The sequence below is a fragment of the Protopterus annectens genome, chromosome 2.part0 (genome assembly GCF_019279795.1).
Source record: "Protopterus annectens isolate FY-2018-M chromosome 2.part0, PAN1.0, whole genome shotgun sequence".
Taxonomy (NCBI): Eukaryota; Metazoa; Chordata; order Ceratodontiformes; family Protopteridae; genus Protopterus; species Protopterus annectens.
Window position 1 is genome coordinate 959,364,517 of NC_056728.1, and position 18,394 is coordinate 959,382,910.

Below are 18,394 nucleotides of genomic sequence, written 5' to 3' on the forward strand. Positions count from 1 at the left end.
GGTTGACATGTATCTGGTGTAGGCCACTCCTCGGTGTAGTACCGCTCGCCGTTTGCTCCATCCTTACGCTGGCGCCGTTTTTGCGATTCACTATTATCTGCCTCATTTGCATGGAATTGACTACTAATACCTGGTTACGGCGCGGACACGCCTCCACTCCTTGACAACCATTGCGCTGGGGTTGCAGCTTTACATACATACTATGGTGTGTGGTGGCTGTGCAGCTGATTTGTGTTCTAATGCTCTTTCGGACATTATCATATTATTTCATTGCTTTACAACTTCTGTGCACACATCCGGGGTCTGCTGTTCTTTCTACGTACGTGCCATTTATGTCATTTTTACATTTTGTGCATATTTTCTTTGGACATTCTCGGTGCCTTTCCACATTGGCATATTGCACCTATATGATACCTGACTTTGACAGCCTTCCGTTACTCCTCCGGTATGTTTGGGTAAATGTAAACCGTTTTTGGTTTACATTGCCGTGCTCTACGCTCGCCTGCGCCGCCGTGGATCGCTATTGCCCTCATTTGCATGGTGCAATACCGCACACAGTGTGTTTTGCATACCTCGCGGGCGGAGGCGGTCCGCGCGCCGGTAGTGCACGTGGAATTCATTCATACCTGAATCGCTCAGCAGCCATATTTGGCGTTATAACGCCAACGCTATGCGGGCGCCTGGCGCAAGGTTCATGAATCCCGGGGTAAGACTATTAATTTAAAAACATGCAAGCAAAATATATATTGTTTAAAAATGTTGTTTAAAAATTTTTAAAAAAATATTATTTACTTAAAAGTTATTGTACTAATAGTTTGAACACCTGTTAAAACATATTAAAACTGATAGAAAATATTATGATAGTATTGTAATACCAAATTGTATAAACATAATGCATCAATAAAATTTAAGTTATATATTGTATATTAACACCCATAGAGACCTGTTTGCACCTTTTTTGTGTAGCTACCTGTTTAGTAGTTTCATTCTAGAGGGTATGTGCTTTCAATTTTTCTTAGCAGCTAATCAATTTATCTTTTCTTTGGGTCTGCTGCCAATATTTTTAACGCCGGGGTAATGGATATGTGGTCATTTAGTCCTTTACCACTACATGCGTCTAATCTCAACTGCCAGATCATTTCCCTATACTCTAGCTTAGTCTCCCAGTCACCTCCTCTTTCCATGGGTTCAATTTCCTCAAGTACCCAAAATTTAAAATCCGCCTGTTTACATACCATTGCGTGCCTATATAGTGCATTATTATCAGTGTGTTTACTGATATCCCTTGTATGTTCATATATTCTATTCCTTAGATGGCGTTCAGTTTTGCCTATATAGTAACTCCAGCATACTTTAAAGAATACTAAATATACTACTCCTTTTGAGTAACAACTGTTGTACCTTTTGGCTTTTAAGGTTATATCCGAGCTAGGTATTCTAATTTCTTTTGATCCAGCAATAAATGTGCATTGTGCACACCTACCGCATTTGAAAGTACCATGTCTCTTGTTAGCCCCCCTATTACTAGTAGTTCTCTGTTCGATAATATTTTTGATATTCTTGTTCCTTCTGAAACTGTATTTTATATCACTTTGAAATACATCAGTCTTAATTGCTATGTTTCTAAACATCTCCCAAGTGTCATCAATACTTCTCTTCAGCCATTTAACACCTTGATAATATGTCATCGTCAGATATGGTATATCCCTTGTGACAACTGTATTAGGGGTGCTGGAACTACTCTTCTCACTGCTGGTTACTGTAGGATTCACACTCCCTTCTTTGGCTAACAAAGCATTGTATTTATTGCTTCTTTCAGATAAAACATATTCTTTTATAGGGCTAATAAAATCCATAGGGTAACCTCTTTCATGAAACATTTTTTCTACTTTATCTATTTCTTTTAAAAAATCTGCATCGTCTGAGACCATTCTAGCCATCCTAATCATTTGCCCTTTTACTATGTTTTTCTTGAGTTGGTAAGGATAACTAAACAAACCAGATAAAGTAAGCGACTGGCAAGCACCAAGAACCAACGGCAAGAAATGCTGGTTAACGTATTTTAATAAGAACGTTTTCACTCTTGCAAGAGCAGGAGCTTCTTCAGACAATTTTAAAAATACAAGAATGTTCATTTTAAAAGCAACAGCTTGTGATGTCATTTCCTTCAAAAGGAAACACTTACGAACACTTTTTAAAAAAAGGCAAATAGTAAAATGATAAAATACTAACTGTTTTTATACAAAATCTATCGCAAACAAATCAAATGCATGTATTAAATGGGAATAAAAATGACCTAACTAACATTTATAAACATAATAGTTAAACAATTCATTAAAAGAGCCCAAAGTGACAACCATAATAAAGGGGTGATAATGAAAAGGCAAAATGTATATATATATATACAAGTGAGTGAACATATTTTTATATATACTGATAAATATATGTGTGAAGCATATATAAAGCATATTAAACAAGAACAATTGTTCCATTAATTACTTTTAGGACACGGTGTATCCCCAAATATGTATATAAAACAAAAACCTTGCAAAAGGTGTATATATGTATATGTGTGTATATCCACCAACCATAATAAGGGTACAAATTTGTACCCTTATTATGGTTGGTGGATATACACACATATACATATATACACCTTTTGCAAGGTTTTTGTTTTATATACATGTTGAGGATACACCGTGTCTAAAAAGTAATGGAACAATGTTCTTGTTTATGCTTTATATATGCTTCACATATATTTATCAGTATATATAAATATGTTCACTCACTTATATATATATATACATTTTGCCTTTTCATTATGGTTGTCACTGAGCTTTTAATGAATTGTTTAACTATTATGTTTATAAATGTTAGTTAGGTCATTTTATTCCATTTAATACATGCATTTGATTTGTTGCGATAGATTTTGTATAAAACAGTTAGTATTTTATCATTTTACTATTGCCTTTTTAAAAAGTGTTAAGTGTTTCCTTTGAAAATGACATCACAAGCTGTTGCTAAAATGAACATTCTTGTATTTTAAAATTGTCTGAAGAACTGCTCTTGCAAGAGTGAAAACGTTCTTATTAAAATACGTTAACCAGCATTTCTTGCCGTTGGTTCTTGGTGCTTGCCAGTCGCTTACTTTATCTGAGTTGGTAAGGATGATCACTATTAAAATGCAAATAGGCATTGGAATGGTGTTCCTTTCTAAATACATTAGACCTATAACATTTACTCTGTTTATCCTTACTTAATTTGATATCCAAAAAATGTATTTCCTCTGCATCTATTTGGTGTGTAAAATGCAAGAAAGTAGTTGTCTGATTTATATATTGTATAAAATCATGAATACATTCATATGGACCAGACCATAGAACAAATATATCATCCAAAAAGTGAAAATAGTCACTTATATGTTGACTGTATACAGAATTAAACACATCATTCTTTTCCCAGAATAACATGATAATGTTAGCATACATAGGGGCACAAGCTGAGCCCATGGCTACGCCTTCTTTCTGATGGTAGTAGTCTCCTTCAAAGTATACATAATTATACTTTAATATCAGTTCCATACATTCCAAAACTGTTCTAAAGTTAGCTCCTGTTACTAATTTCAGTTCTACAAGTACTTTTTCAAACCAGTCTAAACCAATACCTTGAGGTATAACTGAAAACAATTCTTTAACATCAATGGTAATAAACAACATATTGTCTGAATAGGTACTCCCAACTATTTTTCTCAAAAAATCCCATGAATCTATTAAAATGTGGTCATATTTAGTATTGAATCCTTTTAACATAGTGTCTACATAAATTGCCAAAGGCTGGGTTTTTGATCCCTGGGACGATACTATAGGTCTCATGGGCGGGTTGTGTAAGGACTTATGTATTTTGGGTATTCCAAAAATACCCGGGATAACAGGTTTTGTTACCTTTAGAAACTTGTACAATTCCAAATCAATCATTCCTGTGAACAGGTTGTCTTCCAGGATGAGGTCTATCTTCCTATATGAGATGTTAATCTCATTTTTTGTTACTGAACCATATTGCTCTTCCTTATCCAAAATATCCTTCATTTTCTTAATCTAATCCCATCTATCCATAATAACCACCACCCTTTATCAGGCTTCATGATACGAATTTTGTCATTACTACTCAATTCTATGAGTAGTTTGTATTCACCATTAGTTAGATTGTTTTTAATCTTTCTGTTGTCAATATTGCTATTTTTATATCCATTTCGTATCCTATTTATAACACATTTTTCAAAATTTAAAATTTCATATTGTAATGGGGGGTTATAAGTGCTGTGTCTTGCTAAGGAATTCTCCCTATCCTGCCCTGCTTTGTCCTTAAATATATGTTTGAAATTTAATTTTCGTGTAAATAACTTGATATCTAGTATGATATTTTCAACTTTAGGTTTTTTAGCTGGTACAAAAGTAAACCCTTTAGTAAATAGTCTAAAAAAATCTTGGTTAATCAATATTTCAGTGTAATTAAATATATTAAAATTGTTAAAAGTGTGTATAGTGACGTCCTCTGGTTCCTTTGCGTCCAAAATAAATTCAGAACTGCAGTCGCTTATTGTATCTTGGCTCAAACCCATGTCGAAGACACCTATCTGTATTCTCTCCCTGCATGCATTACCTGTGCATAAGTTGGTTGAGTCCGATTTCTCAACCTCTCTGACCTCCTGGGTTCGTCTATCCCTAAAGGGACATCAGTTCTAATGTTGTTGTCATTTTCTATTGAAACAAAGTGTTCATCATTTGAATATCTATGGTATTCCACTGGGTTTGGGTCCAATGGTCTTTGTTCCCATTGTCTAGATTCCCAATTAACACCTCTTCCAGCCCCTCTGTAACTTCTATTTTGATTATATCTTGTCCTATGTATTGTATACGGGCCCTTTCCCTTTTCATTCCTAAATGTATTCTCATCTGCATATGCATTTCCTTTTTCATAGTCACCAAGGTCCTTTTCAAGTTTCTTTAACTTCCTGTTAATATTAATATTAGTGACAGAATCTATGTCGTACAAAACTCTGAAATACAAATATTTGTATTCATCAACCCGAAATAACAAATCAGTGTTGATTTCACTATATAACTTGTCTATCTCATTTTTTGTTTGTTCCATAATATCAGTGTTGCGTTTCATCATCAGTTTTAACATTGCTAGCCCACATTCATTTAGGATATCACAAATACCTTTAAAAAACATTTTATCACCATTTACATTGTTTGGAAACGTATTAAGTCTCAAACCTTTAGGTACTATCTTTTCTTTTATACATTTATCAAAGTACCAATTTTCTACACCAAGCGATTTGTATTTCTGTAATAATTTTTAAAAATCTTACATTTGTCCTTATAAGATAAGCTGTTTGCTGGTTCTTTCGTTTTTTTCTTTTTCCTTAGTAGAAGTACAGGATTTGTTTAACCATGTGCTGAAGTCCATATCCTTGTACATGTCCATAGCTTCCACTTCTATTCTGTCATTAGTTCCATTGGTACGAAAGGTTGAAACGTTGTGCCCTTCATTAATTCTCCTCCTCGTGTTTTCCACCATACCTTCTTTAACTCTAGTTACATCGTCGCGTACTTCCGACGTCATCCTAACAGCCCCCATCCCCTTCGGGCTGCTTTGCGCACAAGGTATACCATTAGAAGAGCCCGTTGACGGAATGTCCGTTTGCGAGTGGGCTTGGATAACCCTTAACAGTTCATTTAACATATTGCTGCTGTCCATGTACTGGGTTGACTCCTCGTATCCGGAACACAGTGAATACCGACTATTAACCACACAACCGAAGGCTGTAACAAGACCAAGTCACTATAGAACGTAGTGGTTCCAAATACAATGAAGGCTGTCATTTTTACCCTCGTATCACTCTATGCTAGTGATACAAACATCGATCTCACACCAGTTGATTAGTAGAATTTATTCCAAAAGCGAAAATAAAATAAACACTTTAAACACATGAAAAGAGAATAAAATGAAATAACTGATTTAGCGCTTTCATCTCCAACACCAGAGACTTCTTCAGTTTCTTGGTAACTTGATTCTGAAGAAGTCTCTGGTGTTGGAGATGAAAGCGCTAAGTCAGTTATTTCGTTTTATTCTCTTTTCATGTGTTTAAAGTGTTTATTTTACCGCTTTGAATAAATTCTAATCAACTGGTGAGATCGATGTTTATCACTAGCATAAATACGATAAAACGACAGCCTTCATTGTATTTAACCACTTCTATAGTGACTTGGTCTTGTTAACCTTGTGTTAATAGTAGATATTCAGCTCTAACAGACAACAAAAAGGAGACGAAAAACAGTTGCACAGATTACACAGATAAGTAGTAAAATAGAACTGCAGAAAACAGTTGAAAATAAGCAAAATAATTTGGACTGCAGTAACTTATTTTACTTCGAGTGCTAAACCTTCAGCTTGATTAGTCCAACTGACTGCTAATAGTTACATTTCACACCTTCCGGGTTGCCTAATAAAACTAGCAGACTATTCTGGCAACACAATTAAATGCAAATATATTTTTCCCACCTGCCTGTCAAGAAAAAAAAAATCATGATAAGTGCCAACCTGTACATAATACAGTCTTTGTAAAATCAAGCTAAAACATAGAAGTTAACATTGTAGAAAGAGAATAGCAACTGTGTGCAATGATAACTGCTACAATGCGAGTCAGCACTGGAAACAGTTGCACAAACATAACGATATAGTTCTTAAAACATCAATTGGATATGTCTTTAACCATTGTAATTCAGGAAAATCTGTAATTTATATGGCTATTAATGTGCTTATCTTACTTCATCATCAAAATGTTCAGCACTTTTTGTCACATGTAATGTAGACTGGCTCACATGCTCCGTTCAGGTAACCACTAACCATATCAATCTTCATACCTTCTCTCAAGTAATCAAACAGCCCACCAAAATAGTCAAAAACAGTAAAAAAATAGACAAAATTAGACTGGATCTTACTAATTAACATACCCTGCTCCTCCTTAGCTGGTACCCTTCCAGACACATTGAGTGAACAAACTACTTTCTTACTTAAATACAACTCCCACCACCCCCAAAGTCCTATACTTCAAACAATTAGAAACAAAAAAAACACTAACCCCACTAACTTCAGACAAGAACTAAAGCTATATAATTGGTCTGACCTTTATTACCTACCCTTAAACGAAGCTATTCAACACTTCAACTCCACCTTTTTAGATATATTAAATAGACATGCCCCTGCAAGAACTACTAGAGTAAAGTCAAAACCAGCTTCATGGTTATCTAGGGAAACTAGGCAAAAAATAGCTGAAAGAAATAGAGCCTGGACAACCTGGAGGTCCAATAAAAGGCCTAGTACACAGCAAGCCTACCAACAGATTAGAAATCTAACCAAAAAACTAGTTATCCAAGACAAGATAAACTACTTCATTACCCATCAAAACCAACACATGAATAATCCTAAGAAATTCTGGGCAGGTTTTAAACAAGTTACTGCACTCTGGTAAAATCATTACCCTACCCCCAACATCAGGTTTAACAAAAGACAACACAGCCAAATCATTCAATACATTCTTTACTGAAGCCATACAAGCTCTAGCCCAACAACATCTCACTGTCACTACAACAGGTGTCCACACCTCCACTAACAACATGCCCACTTTTAAACTGCAACCCACCCCAACCTCCTACATAAGAAAACTCCTATCCCAGCTGAAACCCACAATACTAGGAGTAGATTCCCTCTCCAATGAATTTCTAAAACTGTCAGCAGCAGAAATAGCTGTACCAATTGCTATACTAATCAATAGATCAATCACTGAAGCGACAGTGCCCCCAATTTGGGAAACTGCCTATATCATACCTCTTCACAAAGGGGGCACTTCCCATGACATATCCAACTACCGACCAATCGCTATTCTATCTCCACTGGCTAAAATATTAGAAAAATGCATCCACAATCAACTAATGTCCCACCTTATAAATCAGGAACATATATCTCCAACTCAACATGGTTTCTGTTCAGATCATAGTACTACCACAGCTCTGTTAGCATTCACAGATACCATAAACCATAACAGGAATAATGGTAAACTTACTTCTGCCCTTTTCCTAGACCTATCAAAAGCCTTTGATATGGTTAGCATGACAACTCATCTGCTACCTCAAAAACCTAGGCTTAGACAACCAATCAGTCTCCTGGTTTGAAAACTATATTTATTTTATTTATTTACATTTGTTGACTGGGAGTGTCCGACTGGACGTAGGTGCATTTTCAGCGGAGGCCTGGGGAGAACAGCTCCACAGTTAAAATAAACAGACAGTAGTTACATTGGATTACATAGCGATTAACAATTTAACATAGCAATTAATTACAAACATAGTTACAGATGAAGAACATAGTACATCAGTAGACAGCTAGAATCTTTATCTGCGAAGTACATAACAGACATTAACAAATGTTACAATAAGAAGTTCCTGCTGTATAATAAGTACTAGGCTTATGAGCATCTGAGCTTGCTATAATCAAGGTAGTTAGTGGGGTGGAAAGAAAGGTAGTGGTTGGATGGGTTGTGTGATATTAGAGTGGGAGTTGCAAGGGCATAGCCAGCATGTTTTTAGGTGTGCTTTTAGTAAAGTTTTGAAGTGGGTGCATGACGGTACGGAGGTAATTGTGGGTGTTATGGGGTAACTATGTTAGGGACAGGCAACAAGCAGTACGGTGGAACAATAACTTGTCTCCACTTTTACCAGTCACTCTTGGGGTACCTCAAGGATCAATACTGGGTCCCTTGCTATTCTCAGTTTTCGCAAACAATTTCAACTCAGAGGCAAATAACTCTAGCCTATATGCAGACGATGCCAGTATAATATGCAGTGTGTCAATCCTGCAAGAACTACACAATAAAACCCAGGATAATTTCCACTCAGTTGAAAACTGGCTTACTGACAATGGCATCATTCTTAACCCCAAAAAGACCAAGATCCTGCTATTTCAGCCCTCACAAAATACCAGCCTTACCGCCACTTTCAATATTCACTCTAAAAATGGTACACTTATCACACCCAAATCCCACACAAAACCACTAGGCGTCACCATTGATAACAAGTTAAAATTTGATATCCACATTAATCTAACTATTAAAAACACTCACAGAAAGCTAGGTAATCTCAACAAACAAATCCTTCCTGACCCATGCTGCTAGGACCACAATTGCTCGCACTCACTTGCTCTCAACATTACTTTAGGCATTCCCAATCCTAACAAATCTATCCAAAACACAAACCAGCAAACTGGCAACCTGCTATAATCAAATAGCCAAATTTGCTAATAACTCATCTTTTAGGACCCATCACTTTCATAACCTAAAACAATTGGACTGGGTTGAACTGCCAAATTTACTAATCTACAATCAACTTATCACTTATAAGCTGCGCTCCCACCCAAATAAAACACCATCTTTAAGCAACCTAATTCAGCAGTATTCCTGTCCTAGTTAACTCCGCTCCACAGATAAGTTACTATTAACAGTTACTAGATCCCACAACCATGCCGGTGATTCGGAACTCCCTGCCTTCATCCGTTACCCTGGAATCTTCTCTATCCAAATTAAAAAAATCTATCAAAAGCCAACTCAACAACAAATGGTTATGTCCCTGCTCCACACCAGACTAACTTCAGTCCTACTCCACTACTGCAGTAACTCTTGCCTTAAACACGTCTCCTGATACAACTGCACAGTCTTATCAATACCACATTCAGATGCATGATGTGACTAGATATTCAACATATTTTAATATTGCTTGTATTGATCATTCTATATGTCTTTGTCAAGGAATTAATAATGTGTGCTCATCTATATGGTCTGGTTGTATATACTAGAAACATGTTAGAATATTTTGTTTGTATCTCTTGCATATATGTTTCTTTGGAGCTTTTCTCCTTGGGCCTCCAGTGAAAATGGACATATATCCAGTTGGACTATCCCGGGTAACAAATGTAAAATAAAATAAAAATAAATACTATGCTTTTTTGCATAATCTTGTGCAACCTTAAAACATGATCCGTTTATTGTTCTAGTGAGGTACTTATCTCTACAAGTAAATATTTTTAAATATATTTTATGAGATTTCATGAACTTCACTTAAAGACAAGTGTATGTAACGTAAGTAAACTCACTGTTTTCCTCCTCAGCTTGGCTATATAGTCACCAAACAGGAAGCTTGACTCCAGAAGACCCTCTTTCTCTCTGCAAAGAGATAGAGTACTGCCATGATGTATTTTTTTAAATTCAAGTTTTTAAAATGTTCTAAATTGACTGTTATTGTTTAAACAAGTGAGGAAGCTTAAGTTTAGTATTAAACATTTATATTAACAGAAAATTGCAAAAACTGAAAATTAATATAAATGAACCAGTATGCATATTAAATGTGCAAATTGCTTAAAGCAACATTATGATGAGTGTAATGCTGTATTTTGGAAAGAACAAATCTAAATTACTGTGAAATAGTATATTTCTACATACTGCAAGAAAACAGGCAAGACAAACCAGATAAACCAAACCGGGAAGAAGCAGTCCGAAATAACACCAAGAATCGTAAAAAAGTCAGGAACACTTCCTAGATAATACTTGAACGCAACTTTATTTATAAAATAAAAGCGTTTTCGCTGCTGTTCAATGCAAGCAGCTTCTTCAGAAAACAATAAAACATTAAATTAAAACATTTAACAATAAACTAAACTATTAGCCATCTCTTAATCTAAAAAAATAATAATAATAATAATAGTAAGAAACATTCAGAGACTAAGGAAATTTGAAAATGTTAAAGGTAAAACAAAGTAAATGACTTCTTGGATCACATAAATCCCAAATAATAGTATAGGCAGAATAGTACCCAATCTAGGGGCCGAATGTACGTTACTATAGTTATAATAATTAGCCAACTAGTGTAAGGCCACTAGTTTAAATGGTCTATTCAGTTGTTTACTTTATGTAACTTCTCATTTTTAGTTTATTGTTAGTCTTTGTATTTTATTAATTGTTTGATTGTCTTGGATAAAAAATTCTTTCGTAATAAGGTTTTTATTGATTTGATTGTATAACTGCCCTGTTTTAAAGCAGCACTTATTAACTATCCATTTGTGCAGTAGTGATGTCATGATGTACACGCCTTTTTTACAATCAGTATTTACTGCTTGGCGCTTAATGTTTTATTGTTTTCTGAAGAAGCTGCTTGCATTGAACAGCAGCGAAAACGCTTTTATTTTATAAACAAAGTTGCGTTCAAGTATTATCTAGGAAGTGTTCCTGACTTTTTTACGATTCTTGGTGTTATTTCGGACTGCTTCTTCCCGGTTTAGTATATTTCTACATGGCAGATTATGCTAAAAATGCTAAGGTATTATATTTTACATGTTAAGTCGCATATACGTACAGACTAAATAAGGGGTGCCACCTTCTGTTGTAGCAAAACCAGACCCACATCTCTTGTACCTCCCTGTAACCCTGCCCATCCCCTCCCCGGGTCTGTCATGCAATTGCAACACATTAGCAATGCTTTTTTTTTTTTTTTTTTTTTTTTTTTTTTTTTTAAAGCATAGTGAATTTGCTGGTTTAACAAACTCTGGTGGTCTGTTTGTCTGAAGAAGAGTTCTGGAGTTTGTACCATGTTTTCTGGATTACCAGACAATCAGTTTGATTTTCAGATAGTTTGGGAAAAACAGATAGGTGGAATCCCTCAGCTTTTGTATACAGATAAAATATGTTAAAACAAGGAAGAAGATTTGGTTAGAGCAGGGCCTGTGAAACAATATTTGTTATATTGAGTCCATATTCAAGATTAAAGGACAAAATTTGAAAAGTTGCATTATATTTAAGATGAACAATTTTTATCCCCAAGACCTAAATATTAAATTCTCACAGAAAATGGATAATGGATGAAATCTGATAATAATGAAAACCTGAAGTCCAGAAAAATGTAGTCTTGGGTGAAGTTTCTACGTCTGTCACTGGATAGACAAAATATATACTTCATTCAGATAAACACACTAATCTATTGTATTTATGTTCCATTTTTCACAAGTATTTGTGTTAGAACATTCAGCCTTCCATCCATGTCTGCCTGCTTGTCTCTTTATGCTTGTATGGCTTTACTCCATTTCATCCCGACGATTGCTGATCTGTTTTAGAGTTAAGAAAGGAAAGGACATTTTCTAAAGAGTCAAAACTACTTGTTCTTTGTGACATAAAGATTGACAGTCTTATTGGAAATAAAATGTGGCACATTTAAGTGGCGTTACCAGTGGTTAAAGGACTGTTTTTTTCAATTACTTTTTCTGAGTAGTCATAATCAAATCTGGTGTTAGAATAGTCCAATTTCAGAGGGGACTTTGCTCAAGCAGTTCTAATAAGTTATTTATCTAGATTGGAGATGACTAACAATTAGAGTATTTGGAGGGACTTGCATTGTCTGGATGTTTTTTGAGAGGCCTCTAGCCTTGGCCAATACCACAGGACCAGCCCCCATAAAGGTTTAAAACTTCTGCGCTCTAACTGGAAAGGATGTTAACTATATTTTCATTTACAGTTTCTTAGGCACAGTACATATTCCTTATATGGCCAGTTATTTTGCTTTATCAAAAATTCAGTGTGTTTTCTTGCATACCCCGTATCCCTTCTCTGTGATTTAAACCTGCTTTTTTACTAATTTGTTATTGGACCGTATTTTTTAGAAGTTTAAACCATTTTTTGCCATTCTTTTGTATACAAGTCTACCTTCCTGTCCATATTGTCTGTTTTAAGGATAATTCTTATATGGATGACAATATCTTCTGGAAATCCTTTTTGTAGAAATGGTTTCTTGCCCAGCAGTTTTAAAAATTGACATATTTCAAATGGTCTGTTGAGATAGACGCTGACATGATTTTTTTTTTTTTTTTAATTATTAATTTTTGACTAAAATAATTTGAACCTCGGAAATAAAATACATGTTTTCTTTCACTTATAGCACTGACTATATCAAGTTTGATAGTCAATTCATGTACAAAAAACTATGATCGTACAGACGAACTAAAATCTGCTGTACTCAGGCCACCATCTTGGTTACTCCATTGTATTCATTTTCAATTTTCAGTGTTTTATTGTTTGTTTCTGCATGACTGTACTGTGATGTGAGTTGGCGTCCTCTGCACCCTGTCTGTATTCTAACCAAGGTTGTTAGTTCTGTGAAATATTAACATGTTTTCATACTCTTTTCTTGGTGAAAGCTTAATGTCAGTATTAAATATGTTTTTGCATACACCACATTTCTGCCCATCAAACCATCTGTTGATCACTCATCTCATTTGCTCCCTCAGTGGCCATCAGCTGATTGGGGGGGGGGTGAACATCCAGGCAGCCATGAGGTGTAGTATGCAGGTTTTCTGTGTTTTTTTTTCCCCTGGTTCTAAAGCTGATTGACTAAATGAGGCACCAGAGGTTGCATGCGCAGTGGGTTGATTGCTGAGGATATTCCTCCTTTCTGCAAGGGGTGCTGATCCAAGCATCCTTGCCAATCCCCCCTCCTCCACAGCATGAGTGATAATTTCTCCAGACTCCACCAGGGAGAACAGATCACACTCTGTAGTCCTTTGAGTACACACAAACTATATTCTGCAACAGAAGAGACAAGTGTGCCAAGGCATTCACTCCTCTCCTTCCCTGCCTGGCTGCTCCAGTGCCTGTACATTTAATCAAACCCCAATAACCTGGGGTCACATTCAACCCCCCCCCCCCCAGCCACAGAACCAAACATTTTTAAGTAAAGTTTGGAGTAACATGCAATGTCAGTTAGTGTCTGTAATCAGAAAACAATGCAAGCAGAAGTTACAGTAAACTAATTTATTATCATCATTTAAGCACTTTTGTCCTGGGGTCAACAACTATCGGACTTCAGAACTGACAGACAGAGTAAAATAATAAACCTAAATTCTCCCCTTCCTTCTATCATGTCTTTAAGAAAAGTTTAGTTAAGGGACAACTAGTAAGGGTGGCTGGAATGGTCTCTGATTTTGGAACATTTGAGATTTTGGGGAACAAGCTTTTGGCTATTTTATACAAAGATGGCATCCACAAACCTTGCTGAATACGTTCTATGCCACTCCTAGGCAAAGGTTTTGATGAAACTAAAGGGAATAAGGAAGAATTAATGTCACTAATGAATTTAACAGAGCTTTAGTAATCATAAAATTGGAATAGTTTTAGGAGTAACCCTGAGCTAGCTAATATAATGAGAGAAGCACCACGGTCTGTATATAAAAAAAGGAAATGAATGTGAACTTTTGAGAGGCATTAAGGGTGTGACTAAAAATACAAAGAGGAAGGGAACTAGAAAATGTTAGTTCTAAGGAGTGTCCACATATTTTGGAAGATATGTTGGTCATAAAAAGCGAATTATGGAATTCTGGAACACTGTATTTACTGCTGATGGCAACTGTGTATTCAGAGGGTTGGTGTATTTAGCATAATGTAAATCCTGCGGTCCGTTTTATGTTGGGAAAACCAAATCCATTTATGAATATTTGCATGACATTAGGAACAGCAATTTAAACAATGTCTTGGATAGACATATTACTAGTTATAGTAACTTTCAAGTATTTCAGATTACTACTTTGGAAGTTGTTCCAACGTATTTAAGAACAGGAGCCTGGGAGGATAGTAAAGAACTTTGTGTAGATTTGGTAACTCAGACTGAATGCTATGTTTGCTCCTGGCTTAAATGACAGTACATATACTACAAGTGCTTTAAAATGAAATCAGTTAAGCTATGAAGTAACATTATAATTTTAATGTATTGTTGAATGAGTTCTTTGTCAAAAACATTTTTAGGTACACAAATTCATTAACAGAACAATTATGTATTTGTTTAAGGATTTGTTGATGTGTAACGTGATGGAAGGAAGGGGAAAATTTGTGTGGGATTTTACTGTGGTTAGTGAAGAAGCCCGATGATTGTTGACCCCAGGATGAAAGTGTTTATCTGATAGTAATACATTACTTTATTACTTATTTTGCTTGGAATGCTTTCTCAATGATTTGAGAGATTGACAGAGTTTATGTGTTGTCCTGAAGTTTTTAAGTCATTTTACATACAAGTGTATCACTGTTGGTTGGTTGTTAGTAGTTTTAAGTAAACACAGTCAGCGTTCATAGTTCTTTTTTATTATGCTGAATGCATATCTATAATGTAACTTTTTAAATTTATTGTTTTGTAAGTTGTTCTTTAATATGTTTTCACTATTTTATTATTCATGTCATTTTTTGTGGGACCTGTCTTACATGTCTGCTGTAAAAAAACAGCAATGTTCACTGAGCCTTTACTCACAAAAAAAATAAATTTAGAAGTTAACTCGGAAATTAAAACAAGTTAAAAGTAGAACACTTAGCACCAATGTAGTTACTAAATAAACTTTAAGACATAGCGGTGTGACATTTTTTTAAGTTCCTAACATTCTCATTGCTGGAATGTTACAGAAAATATTTTGTGTTAATCTACATTTATACTTCAGCATTTGAAGAAAACAATTAACATTATTAGGGATCATTTATTGTATTCTTATATATCTTTTTTTTAAGTCTGCAGGAAGGCAGATTTTTGTGAGAGTCGGAGACAGCAGCAGCAGTCCTCTCTTGGAGAATATGTCAAGTCTGAATTTGGTGTGACTGCATCAGATTTATTTTCTATTGGATCACGTGATGTAAGACATACTGGCAGCAGAAGTAAGAATTCTGTGGAATACATAATGACGTTTAACAAGAAAACCAAAGTAGAACTGCACCTAGAAAGTGAGACAGGAGGACCACATTACAAAATACACAACTGCATTAACAGTTCCTCTTTTCACAGAAACATCTCAAAAATAACTCGCAGTGGGAAAAGACAAAAAAATATGGTAATGGATGGACAGATTTTCACCAGAGACCAGCCATTTAGCCACTCTAGAAAGAAACCATATAAATGCTCATTATGTGACAAGACATTTACAAAAAACTCTCACCTGACAAGACACCAGTATGTTCATAGTGAGCAGAAACCTTATAAATGTGACAGGTGTGACAAGCATTTTAAGTTCAAGTATTACATGGAAAGGCATCAGTTAATTCACGCTGGACACAAGCCATATAAATGTGCCAGTTGTGGTAAGGGTTTTACAAGCAAGTATCAGATGGAAACACATCAGTTTGTTCACACTGGACAGGAACCCTATAAATGTTCCATCTGTGACAAAGGTTTTAGAGACAAATATCGCATGGAAAGACATCAATTAGCCCACAGCGGACATAAGCCATTTAAATGTGACAGCTGTGACAAAGCATTTAGAGACAAGTGTCGCCTGGAAAACCATCAGTTAGTTCACATTGGACAGAAGCCCTATAAATGTGCCACCTGTAACAAGGGTTATGCAAGTAAGTATAACATGGAAAAACACCAATTAGCCCATAGTGGACACAAACCTTATAAATGTGTCACTTGTGGCAAAGGTTTTACAGATAAGTACTACATGGAAAAACATCAGTTAGTCCATAATGGATATAAATGTGCAGTGTGTGGTATATATTTTAAGCAGAGGTACCTTCTCAGATACCACAAGAAAGTCCACGCTGAAGAGGAGCCTCATAAGTGTGTAACATGCGGGAAAAGTTATACAATGAAGAGCTCTCTCACAAGACATCAACAAATACATACTGGCAACAAACTATATAAATGTACAAAATGTGGCAAGAGTTTTACATGGAGGAGTAATCTTGCAGCTCACGAGAAAAGACACAAAGGAGAAAAGAAGCACATCTGACACGTGACAAGAGTTTCACTCAAGAGTCATGTCACAGCCCATGAGAAAACCCACACTGGAAATAAAAAGTATAAATGTACGCTGTGTGGCAAGGGTTACATAGGTAAGTATAGCCTTATAGCTCATGAGAGAAAGCACAGTGGAGAGAAACCATATAAATGTGCAGTTTGTGGCAGGAGTTTTATACAGAAAAATAACCTTAAGGCTCTTGAGAAAGTCCACTCTGGAATTAAAGCTTTTAAGTGTGCCACATGTGGTAAGAGTTTTGTGAAAAAGAGTAATCTAACAGTCCATGAAAAAATCCACACTGGAAATAAATCTTACAAATGTGCCACATGTAGTAAAAGGTTTATTCAGAAGATAAACATTAGAATGCATGAGAAAATTCACTCTGGGCATACTTAAATATGTTACCAGTACAGGTAACCCCATTCAGCTACAGAAGGAGGCAAGTCTGAGCACGTTGCAGGTGCTGAGAAGTGCACTCAAAGACTAAAGAAAAAGTGAATTCATGACATTTGTCAAATTCCGATTTAACAATGGTTTCTGTTTGTGTTACTGTCCTAAAATACCTAAACACTTGGAGAAGTCAAACAGGATGTATAAGATGTATCCCACATGGATAAGTGCTAGAACAACCACGGATGGATTGTGCACTGACAAACCAGTGGCTAAGTCAGGAGGGAGTTTAAACTAAAAGATGAAAGGTTAGTGGCATCTCAAGATACTGTACTACATATGTGGTCATTCACGTTAATCAAAAACACAGGAAATAAAATCAAATCTAGGCCTTGCAGCATGAAACCAGAAACAGTTACCCATGTCACTGTGGGGTGCAGTAAAGGGTGTGTGTATATACTGACAGACATGACAAGGTTGTTACTCTGGAGACTAAACGTAATACAGAGTAAGCTGAGAAGCATTAAAAACATGATGCAAAAAGGATTACTGAAAACACAGAGTCATCCAGTGCCAACAATTAAAAAGATGAAACACAAAAACAGATATTGTAAGAGACCACCTCAAGGCCCGATCCCTGTATTCTTTCTCCTACAGGCTCTTGATGGATGAACTATGCCTGGCATGCAAAGCATTGTCAGACCCCACTCTGATGGACCTCCTGCATATCTGCAAAACAAACAGCTCCAGAGTTATCCATTCTAAAGACTTAAACCTTGCCTGTGATATAAACAGGACCTGCTGGAGAGACCGGTATGTATCCCAGAGACAACTCCATCTCTGGAACAGGCTCCCCATCCATGTGAAGCAGTTCTTTCCTAACCCAATTCAAGTGTAACTTGGACAGTTGGATAGGGAACAGGAAATTCATCCCTGGTTTGGCACCTATGTCACTAATGGACACAGGCAACCTATAAGTGGTTCATCTCCTAGGCCCCTACTTGTAAATGTTTCATCTCCCAAGCCCCTACTTGTAAATGTTTCATCTCCCAATTCCCTGCTTACACTTATCCAGGGTACGAGAATTTGTCAGAGATTTAGGATATATGGCTAGCCTTAAAAAGGCCCTTGTGGT

At 35.9% G+C, this 18,394-nt stretch overlaps 1 protein-coding gene across 1 annotated transcript in view; it reads left to right on the forward strand.

Moving 5' to 3' along the window:
- The window catches only part of LOC122793320 (zinc finger protein OZF-like), a 150,067-nt gene extending 132,026 nt beyond the window's left edge, over positions 1–18,041 (forward strand). Inside the window, exon 4 of the mRNA XM_044061209.1 lies at positions 15,644–18,041. Coding sequence (XP_043917144.1) covers positions 15,644–16,860 — 1,217 coding nt within the window. The 3' untranslated portion in view covers positions 16,861–18,041. The remainder of the gene's footprint in view (positions 1–15,643) is intronic.
- The last annotated feature ends 353 nt before the right edge of the window (positions 18,042–18,394 follow it).